General features: G+C 43.3%; 1 protein-coding gene across 2 annotated transcripts in view; it reads right to left on the reverse strand.

The window, feature by feature from the left end:
• LOC110524600 (transforming growth factor beta receptor type 3) overlaps positions 1-22660 on the reverse strand; it is a 126006-nt gene that overhangs the window by 83753 nt on the left and 19593 nt on the right. For both annotated transcript variants that reach the window (XM_021604413.2, XM_021604412.2), the window contains exon 3: positions 7056-7243. In XM_021604413.2, the coding sequence (XP_021460088.2) occupies positions 7056-7243 (188 nt within the window). The remainder of the gene's footprint in view (positions 1-7055; positions 7244-22660) is intronic.

Here is a 22660-nt window from a genome sequence, read left to right on the forward strand (position 1 = left end):
ATCTGGAGAAACGTATTTCCTCAAACCTAGATTACTGTAACTGTTTGTATACATACCTGTCTCAGTCAGAAATCCCTCCATCATTGGTCAGTACAGTTAGTTCAAAATACTGCAGCTCGGCTTTTAACCAGGCACCAGGAAATGTAACCATATCGCACCTATTGTAGCTACACTGGTTCCAAGTCACTTTTAGAATAGATTTTGAAATTGTATTAATCATGTTTAAGGCTCGGCTTGGTTTAGCCTATCCTATATCCTTGATCTTTTATCTCCCTACGAGCCAGGATGCAGTCTGAGATCCTCTGGCATGGCACTGTTGACCATTCAAAATTCTAGGTTGAAAATGAAAACAATTTTAATTCTCATTCCTCCCTTGTTTCTTTGTTAATTATTTTATTTTATTGTTTTATGGTGTGAAACACTTTGGTAGTAGTAGTAGTAGTAGTCTCTGCCTGAGACGGAGTGGCTTTCTTCAGCCAAGGACAGGGTTTGGAGGGGTGGGTGGAGAAAGCCAGGTAAATAGACAAATACTAATTATGTTACACAGACAATCTAGGATGTTTCTAACAAACAGGATTATTCTAGAACAGTTCAGCACTTTCCATTCTATCTGGTAAGTAACCCACCAATTGTTCATTGACAGAACGGAGTGTGCAAATCATCATCATCCATACATATGTTGTTGGGACACATCTTTGAACTGGCCCAAAACAAACTGCTTAGGGGGATTCATGTGACATTCGCAATGATATGAAATGAAAGGCACTCTTTGCAATGATGATAAGCATTTCCCATGACATTTGAACATGTCCCTTCTCCCTCCCTCAGTGGAAGACATTACTTATATAAAATACCATCTATTAGTCTGATTTACAGTCCAACTAATGTAGTCAGAAGATGACACAAAGTCAGAAAAACATTAACACTGGCCAGAATGACAAACAAAACATGAGATATATTACATAGGAGAATTTCACGAGGAAAACAAGCCCACTCTGAAATTTCGACATAAGCCATGACAGTTATCCTTAGGGAACAGAGTGTGTGCTTTGGACTATGTGCTCATGGACTCTGTACCTCCCAAGCAGAATTAGATGATAGTAATTGAAGTTGTTATTTGGGCGGTAACACCAAGCAGGAGAGGTCAATAAAGAGAAAATAATTGCAGGTTTTGGACAGCTAAACTCTCATGTATTTATTCTGATTGCTCAGCATGAAGAGCACCAAGAGAGGCCTTGGTTTCCCTATTATGGCCCCCTATCCCTACCTAGTGCACTACTTTGCTCCAGGGGTGCTGTAAGTACTAAATGGCTGACCCTGTAAAACAACAGACAAAGATATCATTAGGCTGGTGATTAGAGTGGCACAGTGGTCTAAGGCACTGCATGGCAGTGCTAGAGGTGTCACTACAGACCCTGGTTCAATCCTAGGCTGTATTACAACTGTGTGTGTGTGTGTGTGTGTGTGTGTGTGTGTGTGTGTGTGTGTGTGTGTGTGTGTGTGTGTGTGTGTGTGTGTGTGTGTGTGTGTGTGTGTGTGTGTGTGTGTGTGTGTGTGTGTGTGTGTGTGTGTGTGTGTGTGTGTGTGTGTGTGTGTGTGATGTTTTGTACACTAAGTGTATATGTTGCAGCTCTTATTCGAAAGCGGCAGGATATCTCCGTTCTTTGCAAGGTTATTCTTCTACAGAACAAAGATATGTAAGCCAAAGGAGAGCAATCAGAACAGCACATGCTTTGGATGTGTAGTAATGACAGGTATGGCATCACTCAGACTTAACTTTGCTGCATGCATTCCTTTTCAGTGTGAAAATTACTTCAATGTGTTCTGTTAGATTGTGTTCATACTATGGTGTTCTATTGTCCAATATCGCTCTCGATCCTTCTTGGGAAATGTGTTGATACAATATGTTTCAAAGGAGACCTTTCATTAAATAATTTACCTTTAGAATATGTTTTCAGCATAGGCAAAAGTCCTATCTACATCTGTGATGTTTTATTGTGCTTCCCATGACAGTGTTTTTGTATTTTAATGTGTACAGTACCAGTCAAAAGTTTGGACACACCTACTCATTCCAACACACCTCCAGGCTGTGTAAAGGCTATATGACCAAGAAGGAGAGTGATGGAGTGCAGCATCGGATGACCTGGCCTCCACAATCACCCGACCTCAACCCAATTGAGATGGTTTGGGATGAGTTGGACTGCAGAATGAAGGAAAAGCAGCCAACAAGTGCTCAGCATATGTGGGAACTACTTCAAGACTGTTAGAAAAGCATTCCAGGTGAAGCTGGTTGAGAGAATGCCAAGAGTCTGCAAAACTGTCACCAAGGCAAAGGGTGGCTACCTTGAAGAATCTCAAATATAAAACACTTTTTTGGTTGCTACATGATTCCATATGTATAATTTCATAGTTTTAATGTCTTCACTATTATTATACAACATATAAAATAGTAAAATAAAGAAAACCTCTGGAATAAGTAGGTGTGTCCAAACTTTTGACTGGTATTGTATATAGGTTTGGTATAATGTGTATATTTATGTTGTATGTACAGGGCGCATTTGTAATATGTCTTCCCTGTTAAAATAAAGGTTGAGTAAAAACATCTCTGCAAGGCACACTAAGGTGTTATGATACAATCACCAGAGTGATGTCTTTATTTGCATACTGACTCAACATAACACACCCTGCCTTACACCCAGTTTCTGTTCTTGTCTATGCATCAGGCCTTAGCAACATTTATGTCTGCCTAACTCAGCAGTGAAATCTCCAGTGCAGGCCGAGACATGCTGCTTTTCACACTACCATGACTGATGGGGTAGGGAGTGGGCCACTTAAATATCCTGACACAGCACAAGCACATCCTTCAGTCTGTAGTCTACACAGAGACATTTGACTCCCATGACTTATGGTAGAGAAAATGTTCATGCATACAGAGGTTCTTGCCATTCAATAGTCTGATATACAGATGTTGGATCTTCATTTGATCACACTTTTGTTGCGATCAAACAACATTATAGACTAAACGTTAAAATCCTATTGCTGCAGGATTATTTTGCAACAACAATACTGGTCAAATTAAGATCCAACACCTGTACTGTAACCCTTGAAAGAGAGAAGGGTTCACGCCTATAGGCAGCTGGCACACACTACAACTATCAGGATTCAGGTGCAACAGTATTGAGTGTCTTCTTTAGTTGACGTTATTAAAACAATTATTTACTGCTAAGCCTCTCTTGAATATGCTGGGATGTTATTTTGAGCAATAAAATAATGTGATGACAGCCTACTTTTTTCTCTCCTCACATTGTGAAGAAGTGCAGATGCCAGGGTAAAGGGTTTGCACATCCATTAATATAGCTGGGGGAGACAACCTTTCCTTTGCTTTTGTTTTACTGTATGTTGCTGAGCTCTCCAACGACAATGGCCATGTCCCAAATTACATCCTATTTCCTATATAGTGCACTACTAAGCAGTGCAATATGAAGGGGAATAGGGTGTAATTTGGGACGCAGACGGAGAGCCCTCCAACAACAATCTGATCTCCCACGGATGTTTACAATCTTCTGCTACGTTGTTTTGGCCATCAAGCCTTTCTTTGGCTTCCTGTCGGCACCAGGAGGGAAGGAACGGACGCCATTTGCTGGGCCCCTGATTATAATGGGGGCAGGGGATAGATGCTACAGCTACAGTGCTATCTACTATACTCTACAGACACAGTGTTCTCTACTGTACTCTACAGATAATGTTCTCTACTATACTCTACAGACACAGTGTTCTCTACTGTACTCTACAGATAATGTTCTCTACTATACTCTACAGATACAGTGTTCTCTACTGTACTCTACAGATAATGTTCTCTACTATACTCTACAGACACAGTGTTCTCTACTGTACTCTACAGACACAGTGTTCTCTACTGTACTCTACAGATAATGTTCTCTACTATACTCTACAGACACACTGTTCTCTACTGTACTCTACAGATACAGTATTCTCTACTGTACTCTACAGATAATGTTCTCTACTGTACTCTACAGATACAGTGTTCTCTACTGTACTCTACAGATACAGTGCTATCTGCACACAGTGCTATCTGCACACATCTTGAAACAAGTGGGGACAGCAGACTGGGATAGGGAGAGATTGAATATGTCCGTAAACACTCTAGCCAACTGGTCTGTGCATGCTCTGAGGACGCGGCTAGGGATGCCGTCTGGGGCCGGCAACCTTGCGAGGGTTTAACACACTTAAATGTCTTACTCATTTGTCTCTGTACTGACGTTTTGCCTGTTTGATTGCCTTACGGAGGGAATAACTACACTGTTTGTATTTTGACCATATTCCCAGTCACCTTGCCATGGTTAAATGCAGTGGTTTGTGCTTTTAGTTTAGCGCGAATGCTGCCGTCTATCCACAGTTTCTAGTTTGGGAAGGTTTTAACAGTCACAGTGGGAACAACATCCCCTATACACTTCCTGATAAACTCTGTCACCGTGTCCGTGTATACATCAATGTTATTCTCCGAGGCGACCCGGAACATATCCCAGTCCGAGTGATCAAAACAATCTTGAAGCATGAATTCCTATTGATCAGAATAGCGTTGAATATACCTTAACACAGGTACATCCTGTTTGAGTTTCTGTCTATAGTAAGGGAGGAGCAAAATGGAGTTGGGATCTGATTTGCCAAAGGGAGGGTGGGGGAGGACCTTGTAGGGATCCCGGAAGAGAGAACAACAGTGGTTGAGTGTTTTCCCAGCATGAGTACTACAGTCAATGTGTTGATAGAACTTCAGTAGCGTTTCCTCAAATTTGCATTTATTAAAGTCCCCAGATACAATAAATACAGCCTCAAGATATGTGGTTTCCAGTTTGCATAAAGTCCAGGGTAGTTTCTTGAGGGCCGTCGTGGTATCGGCTTGAGGATGAATATACATGGCTGTGACTATAACTGAAGATAATTATCTTGGGAGGTAATTTGGTCAGCATTTGATTGTGAGGTATTCTAGGTCGGGTGAACAAAAGGACTTGTGTTTTTATATGTTATCACAATCACACCATGAATGGTTAATCATGAAACATACACCACCGCCCTTCTTCTTCCTGGAGAGTTCTTAATTCCTGTCTGCGCAATGCACTGAGAACCCAGATGACCGTATGGACAGGGACAGTATATCCGTGAAATATGATTTATGATTCCGTGAAACAGAGTATGTTACAGTCCCTGATGTCTCTCTAGAAGGAGATCCTCAACCTGAGCTCATCAACTTTATTGTCCAGAGATTGAACATTAGCGAGTAACATACTCGGAAGCGGAGGATGGTGTGCCCGCCTCCTGAGTCGGACTAGAAGTCCACTCCAAATACCTCTTCTCCGCCGGCAGGTTTTGGAGCAGCCTCTAGGATAAGTTCAATTGCCCTGGGGGGTGCGAACAAAGGATCCAATTCGGGAAAGTCGTATTCCTGGTCATAATGCTGGTGAGTTACTGCCACTCTGATATCCAAAAGTTATTTCCGGCTGTATGGAATAACACAAAAACTGTTCTGGGCTAATAATGTAAGAAATAACACACAAAAGAATGAAACACTGCAAAGTTGCTTAAGAGATAGAGCTGCCATGTCTGTCAGTGCCATCATACTATACTCTACAGACACAGTGTTCTCTATTGTACTCTACAGATACTCCGTGGAAGGAGCTGCTCACATGGAGAGGGGGCCTGTGTGCAGAGTGGTGAGAGACAGGAGAGCCATCCATCTTTACACAAATAACCAAATCCTGGGTAGTGTTCAATCAATAGGCACACAAAAATAAGAAAATGGAGTGAAACTGGGCGGTACCACCTATCCTATAAAAAATGATTGTTTTTTTTTGTTTAAAAAAAAAAAAAAAATTCAACAGTGTGCTCTAATGACCATGACCCTGCCCTCTAATGCATAAATCACAAGAAAGGTCATGTAAGGTTATTTGGCCTATTGTCTTTAATGACTCAGGGTCAAGAACAGCATTCAGATTGGTTGCCTGCAGCCTAAGATCTGCATGGCTGATAACATCTAACTAGTGTGTATGGTAAAATCTCCCCTAAATTGAGCAACAACCGCCCACCACCTCCTCAGTTAAAGCTGCTGTTATTCTTGGGACGAGTACAACGTGATAAGAGGGCATCCACTATCTTTTGTTAATAACATTACTCTCCAGCCCTGCTGCTCAGCAAAGACAACGTTTTTTTAATTATGCAGCACTCCCCAGAAAGTGCTTGAGTCTCCCCAGCTCACAGCCAGAGAGGCCTACCAGTAATTATAGCATCCATTAACTTGGTATGGAGCTGTTGAAAGGTGCTGAAAGTCAACCCACACTGTTATGTACTTTCTTAGGATGGCACACTGCACATGGAACGATACTGATTGAGTTATCACTAGGAGCAGGTGACATTTTTTTTTATGTGCTCATCTGCTGAGGCCACTTAACTCAAAATGACACCAGCATTTTTGTTGACATCAATGTTTATGTTATGGTAGAAACAGTATGCTGGGAGAATGTTGGATATTTAACTGTCTGACAGAGTAGTGCACTGTGGGTTACAGTTACTGTATAGCAGTATATACAGGTGTGGATAGAGTGAGACTCTACAGTCTACTCTATCCGGGTTAGGGAGGGATTGGTCGGTAGGGATCTCCTTGTCTCATCGCGCACCAGCGACTCCTGTGGCGGGCCGAAGTCATAGTAAAACTCCTGGTATGCTATTCCTATCTCACACCAATTAATATTCTCTAGTAGTTTGTACACTACTGAGCCATGCCGAGCTGTACTGCACTGGCCTAGTTATGCACCCACCATAGTTGCTGGTACCATGCTGGATTGGACATATCTGAGCCTGCACAGTGCGGTTTAGTTTGGCATGATGGTATGAAACAGTATATGTGGTGTGGGTGTTCTGGGCTGGCTCAGCCAGGTGAGTGACTGACCTCTGGTCAGGTTTATCCTCTGGTCCATCATATTATATACAGTATATCGTTATACATTATATATAGGTGGTTATAAATTATACAGGTGACTGACCTCTGGATGTGTGCTGTTTGACCCCTCAGGGCTGCTGCCCCTCAGGTTGATGATGTGAACCTCCTGTGGTAGACCCGTGGTTCCACGGGAGGCACAGCCTGACAGGGCCGTGAAGCTCTTCAGCAGAGCCTGCACCGGGTGGCCTACACCTATTGGCAGCAGCTCACACGGGCTACGAGACAACGGACCTGGCGGGGAGAAGAATGAGATGAGTGGAATCCATGAAATGGTTTTTCGAGAATCCAAGATCCCCAGTGTGAAGCTAGAGAATCTTCATTTAAAAAGTCAACAGCACAGAGGTAAAAAGTGTTCCACACTGCAGCTTCAGTCCAAATAACTGGAGAACACTTTATATGATAAGTTGATTAGTAAGTTAGAAGTTTATGTAAATCATTTATAGACTGTCCATAAATAGATAGCGTATGAATCAGCAATTCTCTGATGAACAAGTTATGAATGATGAGGGCAAATAAAGTGTCAGCATGCAACTATAATGAGTGACATAATCATTATTTAAATTGGGCATAGCAAAATAAAAAGTGTCTGCGCACATTGTCTGGGCACAAAGCTCACTACTTCTCAAAGTAGGCCATTCTCTTCAGTAGACAGCCTACTAACACAGCAGACTGACCTCTCAACAAAGAGCAGCACCACGCTTTCTGACCCTCAACAGGCCACTAACACAAGACTGCCCTTGCCTCTGAACAAAGCAGTGTCTAGCTGACCCTGTACAGGATGTTATGGTGCCAGAGGTATAATCAAGATGACCCAAAGTGACCTCCATTATAATCCCCTTTATGTCACTTTTACCTCTTTCTCTTTTCCCGTAAATGTTCAGATCTGACCTTCCCTTATTTCCCTAATCCCTACAGGGGGTGGCCCACACTTCACACTTTAGTGCTCTTGTCTCTGGAAAACCCATAATTAGCCGTTATGACTGTGGTCAGTTATAGAAGTTGCTGTGGAGATGTGTCGCTGGAGGTGTTCCTGTGAGAAGCCTGTGTGTGTGTGTGTGTGTGTGTGTGTGTGTGTGTGTGTGTGTGTGTGTGTGTGTGTGTGTGTGTGTGTGTGTGTGTGTGTGTGTGTGTGTGTGCGTGCGTGCGTGCGCGTGCGTGCGTGTTTCACTCCCACTGGTGCCCTGCAGCACAGAGAGACTGGTGAACTTGGACTTGGAGTACAACAAGAACGGATGGACTATAACAGGGATCAAGCAGTTGAACATAACGAGCACACACTTGTTAACAAAACTTCCTTGAAGGGCTATTCTAACAAGGCCATATTATGTTGGATGTTGTGGGATTCCCTTTTCTCTCTCTCTGGATCAGAATCTCGCTTTTTCTATCTTTCATTTTACTCTACACTGATTAGCCTAATAAGTGGTACAGGTAACATTGTGAGGTCCTGTATATTACTAAAAACTGTAGATAATGCTTTAGGTAGCTAAAGTCAATCATAATAAATTATAATAAATAGGCAACAACTAAATCTCAAGACTGCCATACATTATAGTTAGTCTGAGGGCAGTGGTCCAAAAATAGGGCCGTCTGCCCCTTTCCTCTCACTGCTGTCCATCCATCCATCCATCCATGGCTGCCATGGAGAGGAACAGTAGGACCAGTGAGACCTGTCAGTCATGCAGAGCCAAGCCCCAGCGTGGTCAGACCAGGGTTATGTCCCGAATGGCATCATATTCCCTATATAGTGCAGTATAAAAGTATTATGAAAGCAATGCAATATATAGGAAATAGAGTGCTATTTGGCACGCAACCCAGGAGAGGACACGAAGACCCAGTCTGTCTGGGAGGCCTGGTAGGGGGCTGGGGGGCCGGCTGGTTTTCTGGGTTTGGTCTGCTGGCCTGGAAAAGCACATTTGTCCCTCACTTACAGAGCAGGCTGCAGTGAGCGTCTGGAGAGCTTGGATTTAAACTCAGATGCTTGTAAACTCATCAGCACATCATGGTCACAATGGTAAACTCATCAGCACATCATCATGGTCACAATGGTAAACTCATCAGCACATCATCATGGACACAATGGTAAACTCATCAGCACATCATGGTCACAATGGTAAACTCATCAGCACATCATCATGGTCACAATGGTAAACTCATCAGCACATCATCATGGTCACACTGGTAAACTCATCAGCACATCACCCAGCTAATCACATTGCTCTGTGGACCGCTATTACATCAGGACATAGGCTTATCCATCTGCACAAGCAACACATGCCACTTGCCACAAGCTTTCAGGTGGGCTACAAGCTTAAACTGCCACTATCTGACATGTATCTACAGCGTAAACATTATTTTACTTTAACATTAGTAATTTTACACACTTAAACACACACTTAAACACACACACACACACACACACACACACACACACACACACACACACACACACACACACTGTTAAACTGACACACACACACACACACACACACACACACACACACACACACACACACACACACACACACACACACACACACACACTGTTAAACTGACACACACACACACACAGCCCTGATGTTTTGTGCAAGGCATTGAACAGGCCTTTTCCATTAGAGAAACTGTGTCTCAGTGGACAAGCTGTGTGGCCAGACTTTCCTCTTGCAGGTCAGTCCCTACTCTCTACTCTGCTCAACAGCCTCACAGACATTTCTTGGGCCAACCAGCCAGCGCAGGCCCCGCTCACGTTTCAAACGCTGCATGATAAACACGCAATAGTTGCCGATAGCGATCAGGGGGAAACATTTGGAAATAATTAAAAGAGAAAATGAAAGACGGGAGATAACAACTTTAAAACTCCCCAATCTCTGACAAAAATACTGTACCTCAACATTGTAATACTGTACCTCAACAGTGGGTATCATCGGATGGGACCACAGTGTCTCCTGACCCCTCCTGTCTCAGCCTCCAGTATTTAGGCTGCATTAGTTTATGTGTCAGGGGGCTAGGGTCAGTTTGTTATATCTGGAGTACTTCTCCTGTCTTATCCGGTGTCCTGTGGGAATTTAAGTATGCTCTCTCTAATTCTCTCTTTCTTTCTCTCTCTCGGAGGACCTGAGCCCTAGGACCATGCCTCAGGACTACCTGGCATGATGACTCCTTGCTGTCCCCAGTCCACCTGGCTGTGCTGCTGCTCCAGTTTCAACTGCCTGCGGCTATGGAATCCTGACCTGTTCACCGGACGTGCTACCTGTCGCAGACCTATTATTTGACCATGCTGGTAATTTATGAACATTTGAACATCTTGGCCATGTTCTGTTATAATCTCCACCCGGCACAGCCAGAAAAGGACTGGCCACCCCTCATAGCCTGGTTCCTCTCTAGGTTTCTTCCTAGGTTTTGGCCTTTCTAGGGAGTTTTTCCTAGCCAACGTGCTTCAACAGGCTGGGTTTCTGTACAGCACTTTTAGATATCAGCTGATGTACGAAGGGCTATATATATAAATAAATACATTTGATTTGATTTTGATTTGATATGCTAGAGGAAGGTTTCTCTCTGAGAACAGACTGTTATTGTTTTGCAGTACTGTACACACACACACACACACACTGTAGTGTGATCCGCACAAAGCCTGAGACATACCTTCCTATCTGTGTGTTGCGAGGACAGAAATGCTTTACTAATGTCTCTCTTGTCTCTCCTGAGAGAGACCCTGAGAGCCTCTGACAGATGTCTTTAACCTATTCTCTATTCCTATAGCTGCTGTCTCCTGGTGCTAGTGAATCCATTCCCCATACAACTCATAGGAGATCTACTTTGATGTGATTGATGGGAACATATATTCAAAAACACAGTGACGGATGGCTGGAGTCAAGGAAAAAGAAACTGCAAAACCTTAATGGCAAAACCTTGTTGTGGTGCATCGGAGTTCCAACCCCCCTCTCCTCCCCAAGGGGTACACGACGGTCCCTCTCTCTCCAGTCATCACGCCTCACCCTTCAGTCCTAATCTCAGAGCACTCAAACTCACTTTTCCCCCCACACCACACATTGTTAAATAACAACCACCCCACCGGCCAGACAGACAAATAATTAGTCATTTTAGGAAGACAGCTAAGAAATGATGGCACTTGTCAGGCAGTGATGTTCTTTCTTTCTTTAACTTCCTGGGAAAAAAATAATACAGAAGATTTCGACAATAATGGAAGGAAACCAAACATTTGTTTTATAACCCTGAAACACAAATGGAGCTGTGGGTAATAAACAAAGACAGTGTTTCCATCCCAAAGAATAATGGAATCGTCGGTATCTAGTTCAAAATCATATCAGGACAAAATGGTTTTGACTGAGATGGGATTGAGCAACAATAGGGCCATACTTTCCCCCAAACTAAACTCAGACAACAACTCTGATCATTTGTGTATTATATATTAATTTATGGGCCTGCCATATTTACAACATTATTACAACAACGATGTCTATTGGACATTTACAATAAGGAACTTAGTTTATACATTTACACAAGGAACTTAATAGACATATACAATGCAATGAGTCACTGCAAGGATACAGGCATCCTTGCTAACTCTGTTGCCAGAGAGGAAGGAAATCTCTCAGAGATTAAACAGCAACAGAGTTGAATGGCTGTGATAGGAGAAAACTGAGGATGGATCAACAACATTGTAGTTACTCCACAAACCTAGCCTAAAATACACAGTGAAAAGAATGAAATCTGTACAAAATAAAAAATATTCCAAAACATGCATCCTGTTTGCAATAAGGCACTAAAGTAAAAGTGCAAAAAATGTGGCAAAGAAATGAACTTTATGCTATAAGCTTAGCACAATCCTAGAGGAAAACCTGGTTCAGAGACAAATTCCCCTTTCAGCAGGACAATAACCTAAAAACACAAGACCAAATATACACTGGAGTTGCTTACCAAGATGACATTGAATGTTCCTAAGTGGCCTATTTACAGTTTTTACTTAAATCGTCTTGAATCGGCAAGACCTTGAAAATGGCTGTCTAGCAATGATCAACAACCAGCTTGACAGAGCTTGAAGACGTTTTTAAAGAATATTGTCCAATTATTGTACAATCCATGTATGCAAAGCTCTTAGAGACTTACCCAGAAAGACTTACAGCTGTAAGCACTGCCAAAGGTGATTCTAACATGAAATGACTCAGAGGTGTAAATACATATGTAAATTACATATTTCTGTATTTCATTTTCAATATATTTGCTATAATTTCTAAAAACATGTTTTCACTTTGCCATTATGGGGTATTGTGTGTAGATGGGTGAGAAAATATATATATAACACATTTTGAATTCAGGCTGTAACACAAGTCAAGTCAAGGGGTATGAATACTTTCTGAAAGCACTGTACTTATACAACAATCCTCTATCATAGCCATAATATCTGGTATTATTGATATTTTTCTGTGTAGCTGAAACCAACTGTAATCTAATCCTGCACATCTGGTATGGTCATCACAGTCTGCAGCCTCCATGGAGAGGGGGGAGAGGAGAAGAAAAAGACTTGAACAGCTTTGTCTCTTCTGTCACCTCTCCCCCTGTCCATACCTCTCTCTCTCTCTCTCTCTCTCTCTCTCTCTCTCTCTCTCTCTCTCCCTCTATCCCTCTATCCCTGTCTCTCTTCCTCTCTCCCACACTCTCTCTCCTCTCTGTGTTTCTTCTCTCCACAGCAGAGGGAGTACAGAGAGGTCCTGTCCAGCAGCTGCTAGGCCCTCTGGCCAGGCCAAGCCGGACTAACGCCCACAGGAGAGGAATGAGAGAAGCTGTTGTTCGCTCTGCATGAAAAATTAACCCAGCCTAGAGAGCCCACCAGACACTTTACTAGACAGACTATACACACTGCAGAGCAGACACCTCCAAGACCTAAGCCCAGCAGATTCAGTCATATCTGATAGTAACAAGTGATATTCCATCTGTGATGTCTACCTTAACAGAAAAATATTTATCTTGGATTTTGGTTGGGAGAATAAGGTCATGGTTAATCGTCTTCTGGTGGAAAATAAGGTCAAGGACCAATTAATCTCAGCGTGAAGCCAATGTTAGTTGATCAGATGATGTTTAAAAATGAGAACAATAACAGCAATTGAAGAAAATTCTGATTTTATTTCATGTCTAGGGTATGATTAAATCCATCAATGTCCAAGCACCCTTTATTCTGGGGCCTGGGGGACAAACTGCTCTCGTCAGGCAAACCTCCACATCAGGTGAGACTGGTTCCCACAGGAGTGTCTCTTCCTGTTTCTGTCTGGATCCTGACAAAGATGAAACAGACAGAACCCTGAAAGAGTGCAGCGCATGGGATAGAGCACACCTGCGTGAGTACAGACAGCCTGGTCTGGTCCTGCATGTTCTGGACCCACAGACTCAACATCCTACTCAATATCCTACTATCCTCACCACCCAGACCTAGGTACAGCCAGGAGAACCAAGTAAAAATCATAATAAACGACAACAAAAACACAAAACTATCATATAAATAAATACTCAAAAACCACAGAGGACAGTTTCTGAATACCTCACCAGTTTGACATCAGATAGGTTTCTATAAAACTGACTAATCTATAATGTTTCCCCAGGCTAGCATGCTAGGAAATAATGAATTGATAAACGTGTAATCAAAGTAACAGACAGATAACATCTCAGTTCTAGAAAGGATGTATTGCCAATGATGGTCAACATACTGTACAAGGTGTCTTTGCCACCGGTTTCTGCTGCTACCTCAACTTTCTGACTGGAAATGCTTGGCCTTTGTCTTTCACTCCCACATGCACCTGTTTGAAGAGAGCACAGACACACCAGGCCACAACTTTTACAGCTATGAGCTTTTAACCTACTTGTTAAAATATATATATCCTGTTAACCTGTATTCATAATGATATTCTATCTTTCCTATCAAATTTGGATATATATTTTTTTGCTGTCAATTTTTACAAATGTCAATTTTTATTTATTTATTGAAAGCAGTAACTACCCTCTAGGACCAAGAAAATGTATTCAAAATAACTTTGAAGTTTTATAACTGTGTGTTCGTTAATGGGGACATATGGTAATTTTTCAGAAAAGTCTCTGTTTTTGGAGATAAGAGGTTTTCATCAGACTGTGACGATATGGTATAGTCATCTTATCTTGTGGAAGGTTCAACTATGTATGATGGGTAACTGTAATAAACCATTCCTGAAACCATTTGCTAAAACACAAATGTTACTCAAGGCCACTTGGCGTCATGGGGCAGTCAGTCAGTCTTGAAAAGTTCTCTGTAATAAGTTTCAGCATGAGCCATAGTTTCAATTAAGTCCTTTGAGTGGAGGAAGACGAATAAGCCACCCGCACACACACATGCTCCGCGGCCAAATTAGATGCCAGAGAAAATGAAAAAGACCTGATAGCCCGCTGTGCCTTTGACACACACACTGCCCTTTCTTTCTCTCTCTCCTACAGTATCTCATGTAGATACCAGGGGAGGGCTGTCATAGTGAGTCAAGGGGCTCTGTGGGCCCTGGTCAAAAGCAGTGCACTATAAGGGGGATAGGGTGCCATTTGGAAGCAGGCTGAATGAATACGCTGACTGGGTTATATAGTGGTACTACTGCGAAAGGCCTCAGAGAGAGTAGATTAAGTTTAGGTTGCTGAATTTACTGGGTTCTTATAGTAATACTGGGAAAGTCCTCAAGAGCAGATGACGACGGTTTAGGTTACTGAATTTACACAGGGTAGAAACCACAGGCATTCACATTTTTACACATCAAACTAGGCGCTTAGAGAGAGAGAGAGAGAGGGACAGAACAAGAAAGAGGGGAGAAACAGAGAGAGAGAGTGAGAGAGAGAGATAGATCAGGAATGGGGGAGGCACTGACACTGAAAGATAAAAATGCACTCAGATGAGTATAACTCCTTATTACTCCACTTAACCTATCTGACGATGTGGGAGTTTTGAGAAGCATGGACAGCCAGTAACAGAACTGATGTACTTTCTCCACCAGTCTCTATTCTGCCCCTTACAATACCTACTGAAATCTGCAGTTCTGGTTATGCCTCTTTTGTAAATTACAGTTGAGTTTTTAAATCAGGTGGTCAAAGTATTAGCAGTCTCTACTCAGAAGCTGTATATGTGAACTTAAATAGAAATAGATTCTGTTGTAAAGGCTCATTGAGTGCTTTGATTATTACAATGATGTTGAAAGCTAGGGAATGAGGAACGTGGATATACAGTATCGGGATCGCTCTTAAAAGGGTTTAGTAGAGTCAGGAAGCATATAGAAACTCAAAACGATAGTTAAATCTCAGAGAATGTAGAAACACTCTCCAAGCCAACCGACTTAAAATGTATTTAAACACCCTGGAAGTGTTCCAAATAACACCCTATTCCCTAGTCCTATAAGCCCAGGTCAAAAATAGTGTACTATATAAGGAATATAATACCATTTAAGGATGCAGCCACTGATTAGATTCCAAGAAATGCACTCTGTTGCTACAACATGCTGCTGGTGACATTCCAAGACTTGGGTACAGGATGTGATGTCATACCATGTGCCCGTCAGGAACATATCTGATTTTCCCACAAAGCCAATTCCGCTAAGAAACAAAAAGACCCTTCCCCAACGCACTCCACACACACACACACACACACACACACACAACATGTGCACGCATAAACACACTCACGCACTCAGAGACAGACAAAAGTGCACGTGTCTTATTTCCAGCATCCCTCAGCAGTAGACTATTGTATATTTTTTCAGAGGGAGATACTTTTACACAGTTTTAATTCTTACACAGTATGTTTCACAAAGTAGATGACGCTGGCTGTGCACTGCCTATATCAGAATACATCCTGTATCCTGTACACATTCCCAAATAAAGACAAACGGGTTTTAAAACATGTTTGTTCAATTACACAAAGACATCATAAGGCAGGATTGATTACAGGAAAATACATGTAATAGACAGGGGATTGGTGGGGCCACTATGTCAATATGTGTAGTTCTATCCATTAAACCTGTGGTATCTCAGTTCCCATATGGACCAAGGTATTATCTCAATCCTCCAATCATTGGTCCTTGTCTCCTAGCAGAGATTCTCAGGGTCCGCAGAACACGCAAACCAGTTTACGGAGAGGAATATTCTGCCCTGTCATGTTTTAGTTTGGGCTTTAGTTTGGAACTACACAATCACTAGGCCCGCAGCGCTGACACTAACAGTAACTCACTCAGCGCTGAGTTAGCCAGAGGGCACAAATACAGGAAGCGAATAAAGCCTTTCATAAGGATAGTACTAGCTTTATTCATTCTGTCTGCTAGCTATGAAATATGGATTCATCATGAACCAATATTAGCCTGTAAAATGTGGAAGCATGGGAGGCAGGACGTTGGTAGGAAGGGGGAGACATGGGGGAGGATGGGGAGAAGAGGTGGGGGAGAAGAGTGGTTGACAGGGGAGGACGGGGAGAAGAGGTGGGAGAGAAGAGTGGTTGACAGGGAAGGACGGGGGGAGGAGGGGGGAGAGAAGAGTGGTTGACAGGGGAGGATGGGGAGAGGAGGTGGGGGAGAAGAGTGGTTGACAGGGGAGGACGGAGGGAGGAGGTTGGAGAGAAGAGTGGTTGACAGGGGAGGACGGGGGGAGGAGGTGGGAGAGAAGAGTGGTTGACAGGGGAGGACAGGGGGAGGAGGTGGGAGAGAAGAGTGGTTGACAGGGGAGGAGGTGGGAGAGAAGAGTGGTTGACAGGGGAGGAGGTGGGAGAGAAGAGTGGTTGACATGGGAGGACGGGGGGAGGAGGTGGGGGAGAAGAGTGGTTGACAGGGGAGGACGGGGGAGGAGGGGGGAGAGAAGAGTGGTTGACAGGGGAGGACGGGGGGAGGAGGTGGGAGAGAAGAGTGGTTGACAGGGGAGGACGGGGGAGGAGGGGGTAGAGAAGAGTGGTTGACAGGGGAGGACGGGGGGAGGAGGGGGGAGAGAAGAGTGGTTGACAGGGGAGGACGGGGAGAGGACGGGGGGAGGACGGGGGGAGGAGGTGGGAGAGAAGAGTGGTTGACAGGGGAGGACGTGGGGAGGAAGGGGGGAGGAGGGGGGAGAGAAGAGTGGTTGACAGGGGAGAACGGGGGGGAGGAGGTGGGAGAGAAGAGTGGTTGACAGGGGAGGACGGGGGGAGGACGGGGGAGGGGGTGGGAGAGAAGAGTGGTTGACAGGGGAGGACGGGGGAGGAGGTGGGAGATGGGGGGAGGAGGTGGGAGAGAAGAGTGGTTGACAGGGGAGGATGGGGGGAGGAGGTGGGAGAGAAGAGTGGTTGACAGGGGAGGACGGGGGGAGGACGGGGGAGAGAAGAGTGGTTGACAGGGGAGGACGGGGGGAGGACGGGGGGAGAGAAGAGTGGTTGACAGGGGAGGACGGGGGAGGACGGGGGGAGGAGGGGGAGAGAAGAGTGGTTGACAGGGGAGGACAGGGGGAGGACGGGGGGGAGGAGAGTGGTTGACAGGGGAGGACGGGGGGAGGAGGGGGGAGAGAATAGTGGTTGACAGGGGAGGACAGGGGGAGGACGGGGGGAGAGAAGAGTGGTTGACAGGGGAGGACGGGGGGAGGAGGGGGGAGAGAAGAGTGGTTGACAGGGGAGGACGGGGGAGGACGGGGGAGGAGGGGGGAGAGAAGAGTGGTTGACAGGGGATAACAGGGGGAGGAGGTGGGAGAGAAGAGTGGTTGACAGGGGAGGACGGGGGGAGGGGGTGGGAGAGAAGAGTGGTTGACAGGGGAGGAGGGGGGAGGAGGTGGGAGATGGGGGGAGGAGGTGGGAGAGAAGAGTGGTTGACAGGGGAGGATGGGGGAGGAGGTGGGAGAGAAGAGTGGTTGACAGGGGAGGACGGGGGAGGAGGTGGGAGATGGGGGGAGGAGGTGGGAGAGAAGAGTGGTTGACAGGGGAGGACGGGGGGAGGAGGTGGGAGATGGGGGGAGGAGGTGGGAGATGGGGGCTGCACTGCAGTCAGTCAGGAAAGTTATAAAACTTTTCCATCAAAGTGTGAAATCTGAGATCAAAAGTCCCACAAACCTGTCCACGGTCCAGCATCACACAAACAATCCCTTATTTGATGAATCAAAATTGTATTCGCTACTGCCAAGCTTGATTGCATGACTGAATAACTTGATCGCATGACTGAATAACATTTACATGAGGGGGAAAAACAGTAATGGGGAGAAAAATATTGAAATGAATATTTGTTCCAAGTGTGTTACCAGGTGTGGATACTAGTCATAAATCCTACATTTGTGTCCATAAAAAGTACAGTGACAATTGAGCTATTGACCTAGGATTGAAACCGTCACTCCAAATCGGGACCCATCTTTCTATCAAGTGATAATAAACAGACAGGCCCAGTCTAGGAATGGCTTCCTGTTTTGATTTTATACACAGGCATAGCAGTTGCAGAAACGGTCCTGAGATGATTTAATTCAAAAGTATTCACACCCCTTGTATTTCTTCACATTGTTTTTTTTACAAAGTGGGATTAAAATGGTTTTAACTGTAGTTTTTGGTCAACAATCTACACAAAATACTCTGTAGGGTCAAAGTGGAAGAAATACACTTTTTTAAAGAAGATTTCATCAAAAATAAAATATAAAAAATATAGTTTTTGCGTAAGTATTCAGCTCCCTGAGTCAATAGATGTTAGAAACACATTTGGCAGCTGTGAGTCTTTCTGGGTAAGTCTCTAAGAGCTTTGCACACCTGGATTATATAATATTATTATTTTAAAACTTCTTCAAGCTCTGTCAAACTGTTGAGGATCATGGCAGACATCAATGTTCAAGTCTTGCCATAGTATTTCAAGCAGATTTAAGTCAAAACTGTAACTTGGCCACTTAGGAACATTCACGGTCTTCTTGGTAAGCAACTCCACTGTAGATTTGGCCTTGGGTTGTAGGTTATTGTCTTGCAGAAAAGTGAATTCCTCTCCCAGTGTCTGGTGTAAAGCAGGTTTTGCTCTGGGATTTTGCCTGCGTTTTGCCCTATCCCGTTTCTTTTTAATCCTGAAAAACTTCTACATAAGTACATCTACTGTACATCAGTATTTGCATACCTATACCATGATGCAGCCATCACCATGCTTGACAATAAGGAGGCAGTTACTCAGTGATGTGTTATGTTGGATTTGACTCAATCATAGGGATTTGCATTTAGGCCAAAAAGTGTATTCCTTTGCTATGCTTTTTTGCAGTAATACTTTAGTGACTTGTTGCATACAAGTTTTGGAATATTATTTATTTTGTAGATTTGTGTTCTTTTTACACTGTCCTTTATGTCATTGTTGTGGAGTCACTACAATGTTGTTGATCCATCCTCAGTTCACTCCCATCACAGCCATTGAACTCTGTAACTGTTTTAAAATCACCAATGGCCTCATGGTAACTGTATATTTGAGGTGTCTCGGTGGTTTAATACATCATTCATAGCATAATTATGAACTGGACCATGCTTAAAGAGATATTCAATGTCTGGTTTGTTATTGTTACCCATCAAAAAACTCCCTGGTTTTTGTAGTTGAATATGTGCTTGAAATTCAACACTTCACTGAGGAACCTTACAGATGTTGCATTTATGGGGGACAGAGGAAGAGTTAGTCATTTAAAAATCATGTCAACCACTATTATTTCACACAGAGTAAGTGAACATAATTTATGTGATTTGTTAAGCCAAATTTTATTCCTGAACTAATTTAGCCTTGCCTAAACAAATGGGTTGAATACTTGTGCAACAACTATATTTTAGTTATATTTGTTTTTATTAATACAATTGTTTTAATGTTTCTTCCACTTTGACATTACACAGTATTTTATGGGTATTGTTGACAACAAATGACAATTAAATCCATTTTAATCCCACAATAAAATGTGATGAAATCCAATGGGTGGGAAAACTTTTGCATGGCATTGTATGGACTCGTGGGTGTAGAGACTAGAAAGAGTCCTCCCAAGTCATGCTATTCTTTAGTGGGGGTTAAGGGTTAAGGGGTTAAGTATGTGCTAACAAAAATTACTATGATGAATTGTTTTAGAAATAAAAATGTTTCCATTGGCACCTTTATATAACTGGAAATTCAAGGATGATGGTGACAAAAACATAAATCTAAAATATTTTTGACTTTTCATCCTTTGGCCTTTTGCAACAGGAGACAGGAATTGTAAATGAATAAATGCCCGGCCACGTCAATGATCTTTCACCCATCACTCACAGGCGCCAAATAGATCCCAGGCCTTTTCATCCAGTCTTTCATCCAGCGTTCTCAGGAGCAACCACCTACCCCTGTCCTCTTACCCTCCCACCCGTCTCAGGCCTCTTTTCAGGATCTCAGGCTCAGTGTGAGTCAGACTCAGACACACACACACAGGCCTCGCAGCCAGGGTCTCAGGCCCAGTGAAGGTCTTGAGTGCCACTTGTCCAGCTCGTTCTTGACACCATTTATTTTCTGAATGACCCACTCACAAAGCCTGCTTTCATCTTGGCCCTCCGTATTGTTCATATTAATAATGACTTTACAACAATAGAAAGGCTGAAAAGCCAGTCTAGTTAAACCATCAATGTGAAGTTTCCTCCCACCTCACTTAAAGTATTAAAGAACACTTCTTGAGACTCTAGGTCCTATACAGATCCTGTGGAGGTTACATCAGCAGCTAGAGGTTGTAGACGCTGGGGACAGGAATACACTTTTAATGACGTAACGACTGAAGCTAGCTGTTTATTTGTGCATCAGAAGAAAATGCTTACATAACGTACTGTATATCACTGTGCTCAAATGTCCGGTGCCACATTTTTCTAACGGAAACTCTGACAAACATGTACACACAATAAATACATGTGGTGTGTGATATCTACTGAATACACATACCCCTGCTTGTTTGTTCTTTACCATGAACAGCAGGAAGGGTTTGAGTATCAGGATAAACAGAGGGCAGCCCCTATACAGCTTTACGGCTTAAATATACTGACTCATATACCACTATTGATCCAGCCACAGCACATAAATATCTAGGTCATGGTTCTACAGAAAATAATGAAACTAACTGTGATCTTCCAATGGAGATATAGCCTGAAAAATTAACAAGTAAAGTGAACAGAATAATATTTGGGGTCATTACAACATGAAAAGGTGGATTTATGTTCCACGGGAGCAAAGAGGAGTAAAGACTTAAAATATATATAGGATTACGATGTATGTTCTCTGGATGCCATGGCGATAGCAGGACAGTTTTGAGGGGTTATCTCCAAAACAAACACTATATATACAAAAGTATATAGCAACACTATTGTTATTTTACTGCTGCTCTTCAATTATTTGTTATTTTTATTTTTTACTTAACACTTATTTTTCTTAAAACTGCATTGTTGGTTAAGGGCTTGTAAGTAATCAATAAGGGATGATTGCTTTCACCTGGTCAGTCTATGTAATTTAAAGAGCAGGTGTTCTTAATGTTTTGTAGACTCAGTGTACATCCACTGCTGTTCATCACTAATCTCAATAATAAATCTATACTTAATTAGAAAATAATTTTCTCAAGCGGAGAGAAAGCCTGTGCCTTTCCCTCCTCCCTCCCTTATCGGTAGTGTTGTTGAGATAAAGGCTTAACCGCGGAGAAGGGCCCAGGTCTGTAAGTAGAGATGCTCAAGGCAAGCAGGTCTCCCATTGCTATGTAAACATCCCTACCACTCTCTAGCCTACAGCAACACACACAGTCATATGTGAATCCCAAATGGCATGCTATTCCTGACATAGTGCATTACTTTTAACCCCATGGTCAAAAGCAGTGCACTATATAGTCATAGTCTCTGTACCGCTCTGACTGGCTGCTCCGACTGTTAGCATGAATCACACTCCAACATCTGGTTTAACATGCTGGGAGGGACCTCTCTCTCTCTTCGGTTTGGCTCAGTGTGTGTGTGAAGTGTGTGTGTGTGCGTGCATATGTGTGTGTGTGTGTGTGTGTGTGTGTGTGTGTGTGTGTGTGTGTGCGTGCGTGCGTGTGTGAGTGTGCGCAGTGTGTCAATTTGGACTGGACTCCTCTTCCCCCTCCTCCCCCACTCTCCCCTCAGTTTACAGCGGGTTGCACAATCCATTTTGGCAGTCCCCTCGTCATGCTGCAGGCCTTAACAGCAGCATTGTGGATATACAGTGGATGGTGATTTACAGGCCATCCTTTGTTCAACTATGGGGAAAAGGGCTAAAACTGCTTCCCTGAGGTGTGTATCTGATAGCCAAGCATGGAGCTGGAAATAAAATAAAAGAGCTATATTAAATGTGGTACACTGTGAGCACATTAAAATGAAAGAGGTAGATTGGTATCAAAGTGAAGAAGATGAATACCATATTTATTGCACTCAAGCCTTGTTTACATTGGCAGTTTGAAGTGACTCAAATCCTATTCTTTTGCATGTCTGATTTAAATCTGATCTTTTTTTATGCAGTGTGAACAGTCAAAAAGCACATAGAATCGGATATTCGTTAGTTGCTTGAGATCAGCTACAAATCTGATTCCTGGCCATGCGACAGTAAAATCTGATTTATTTGCCCTCAAGTGGTTTTTAGACTGTTATTTGGCGTGTTGCTTGCTAGCTACTATCTGTACAGTTTGACA

The sequence above is a fragment of the Oncorhynchus mykiss genome, chromosome 5 (assembly GCF_013265735.2).
Source record: "Oncorhynchus mykiss isolate Arlee chromosome 5, USDA_OmykA_1.1, whole genome shotgun sequence".
NCBI classification, from domain to species: domain Eukaryota; kingdom Metazoa; phylum Chordata; class Actinopteri; order Salmoniformes; family Salmonidae; genus Oncorhynchus; species Oncorhynchus mykiss.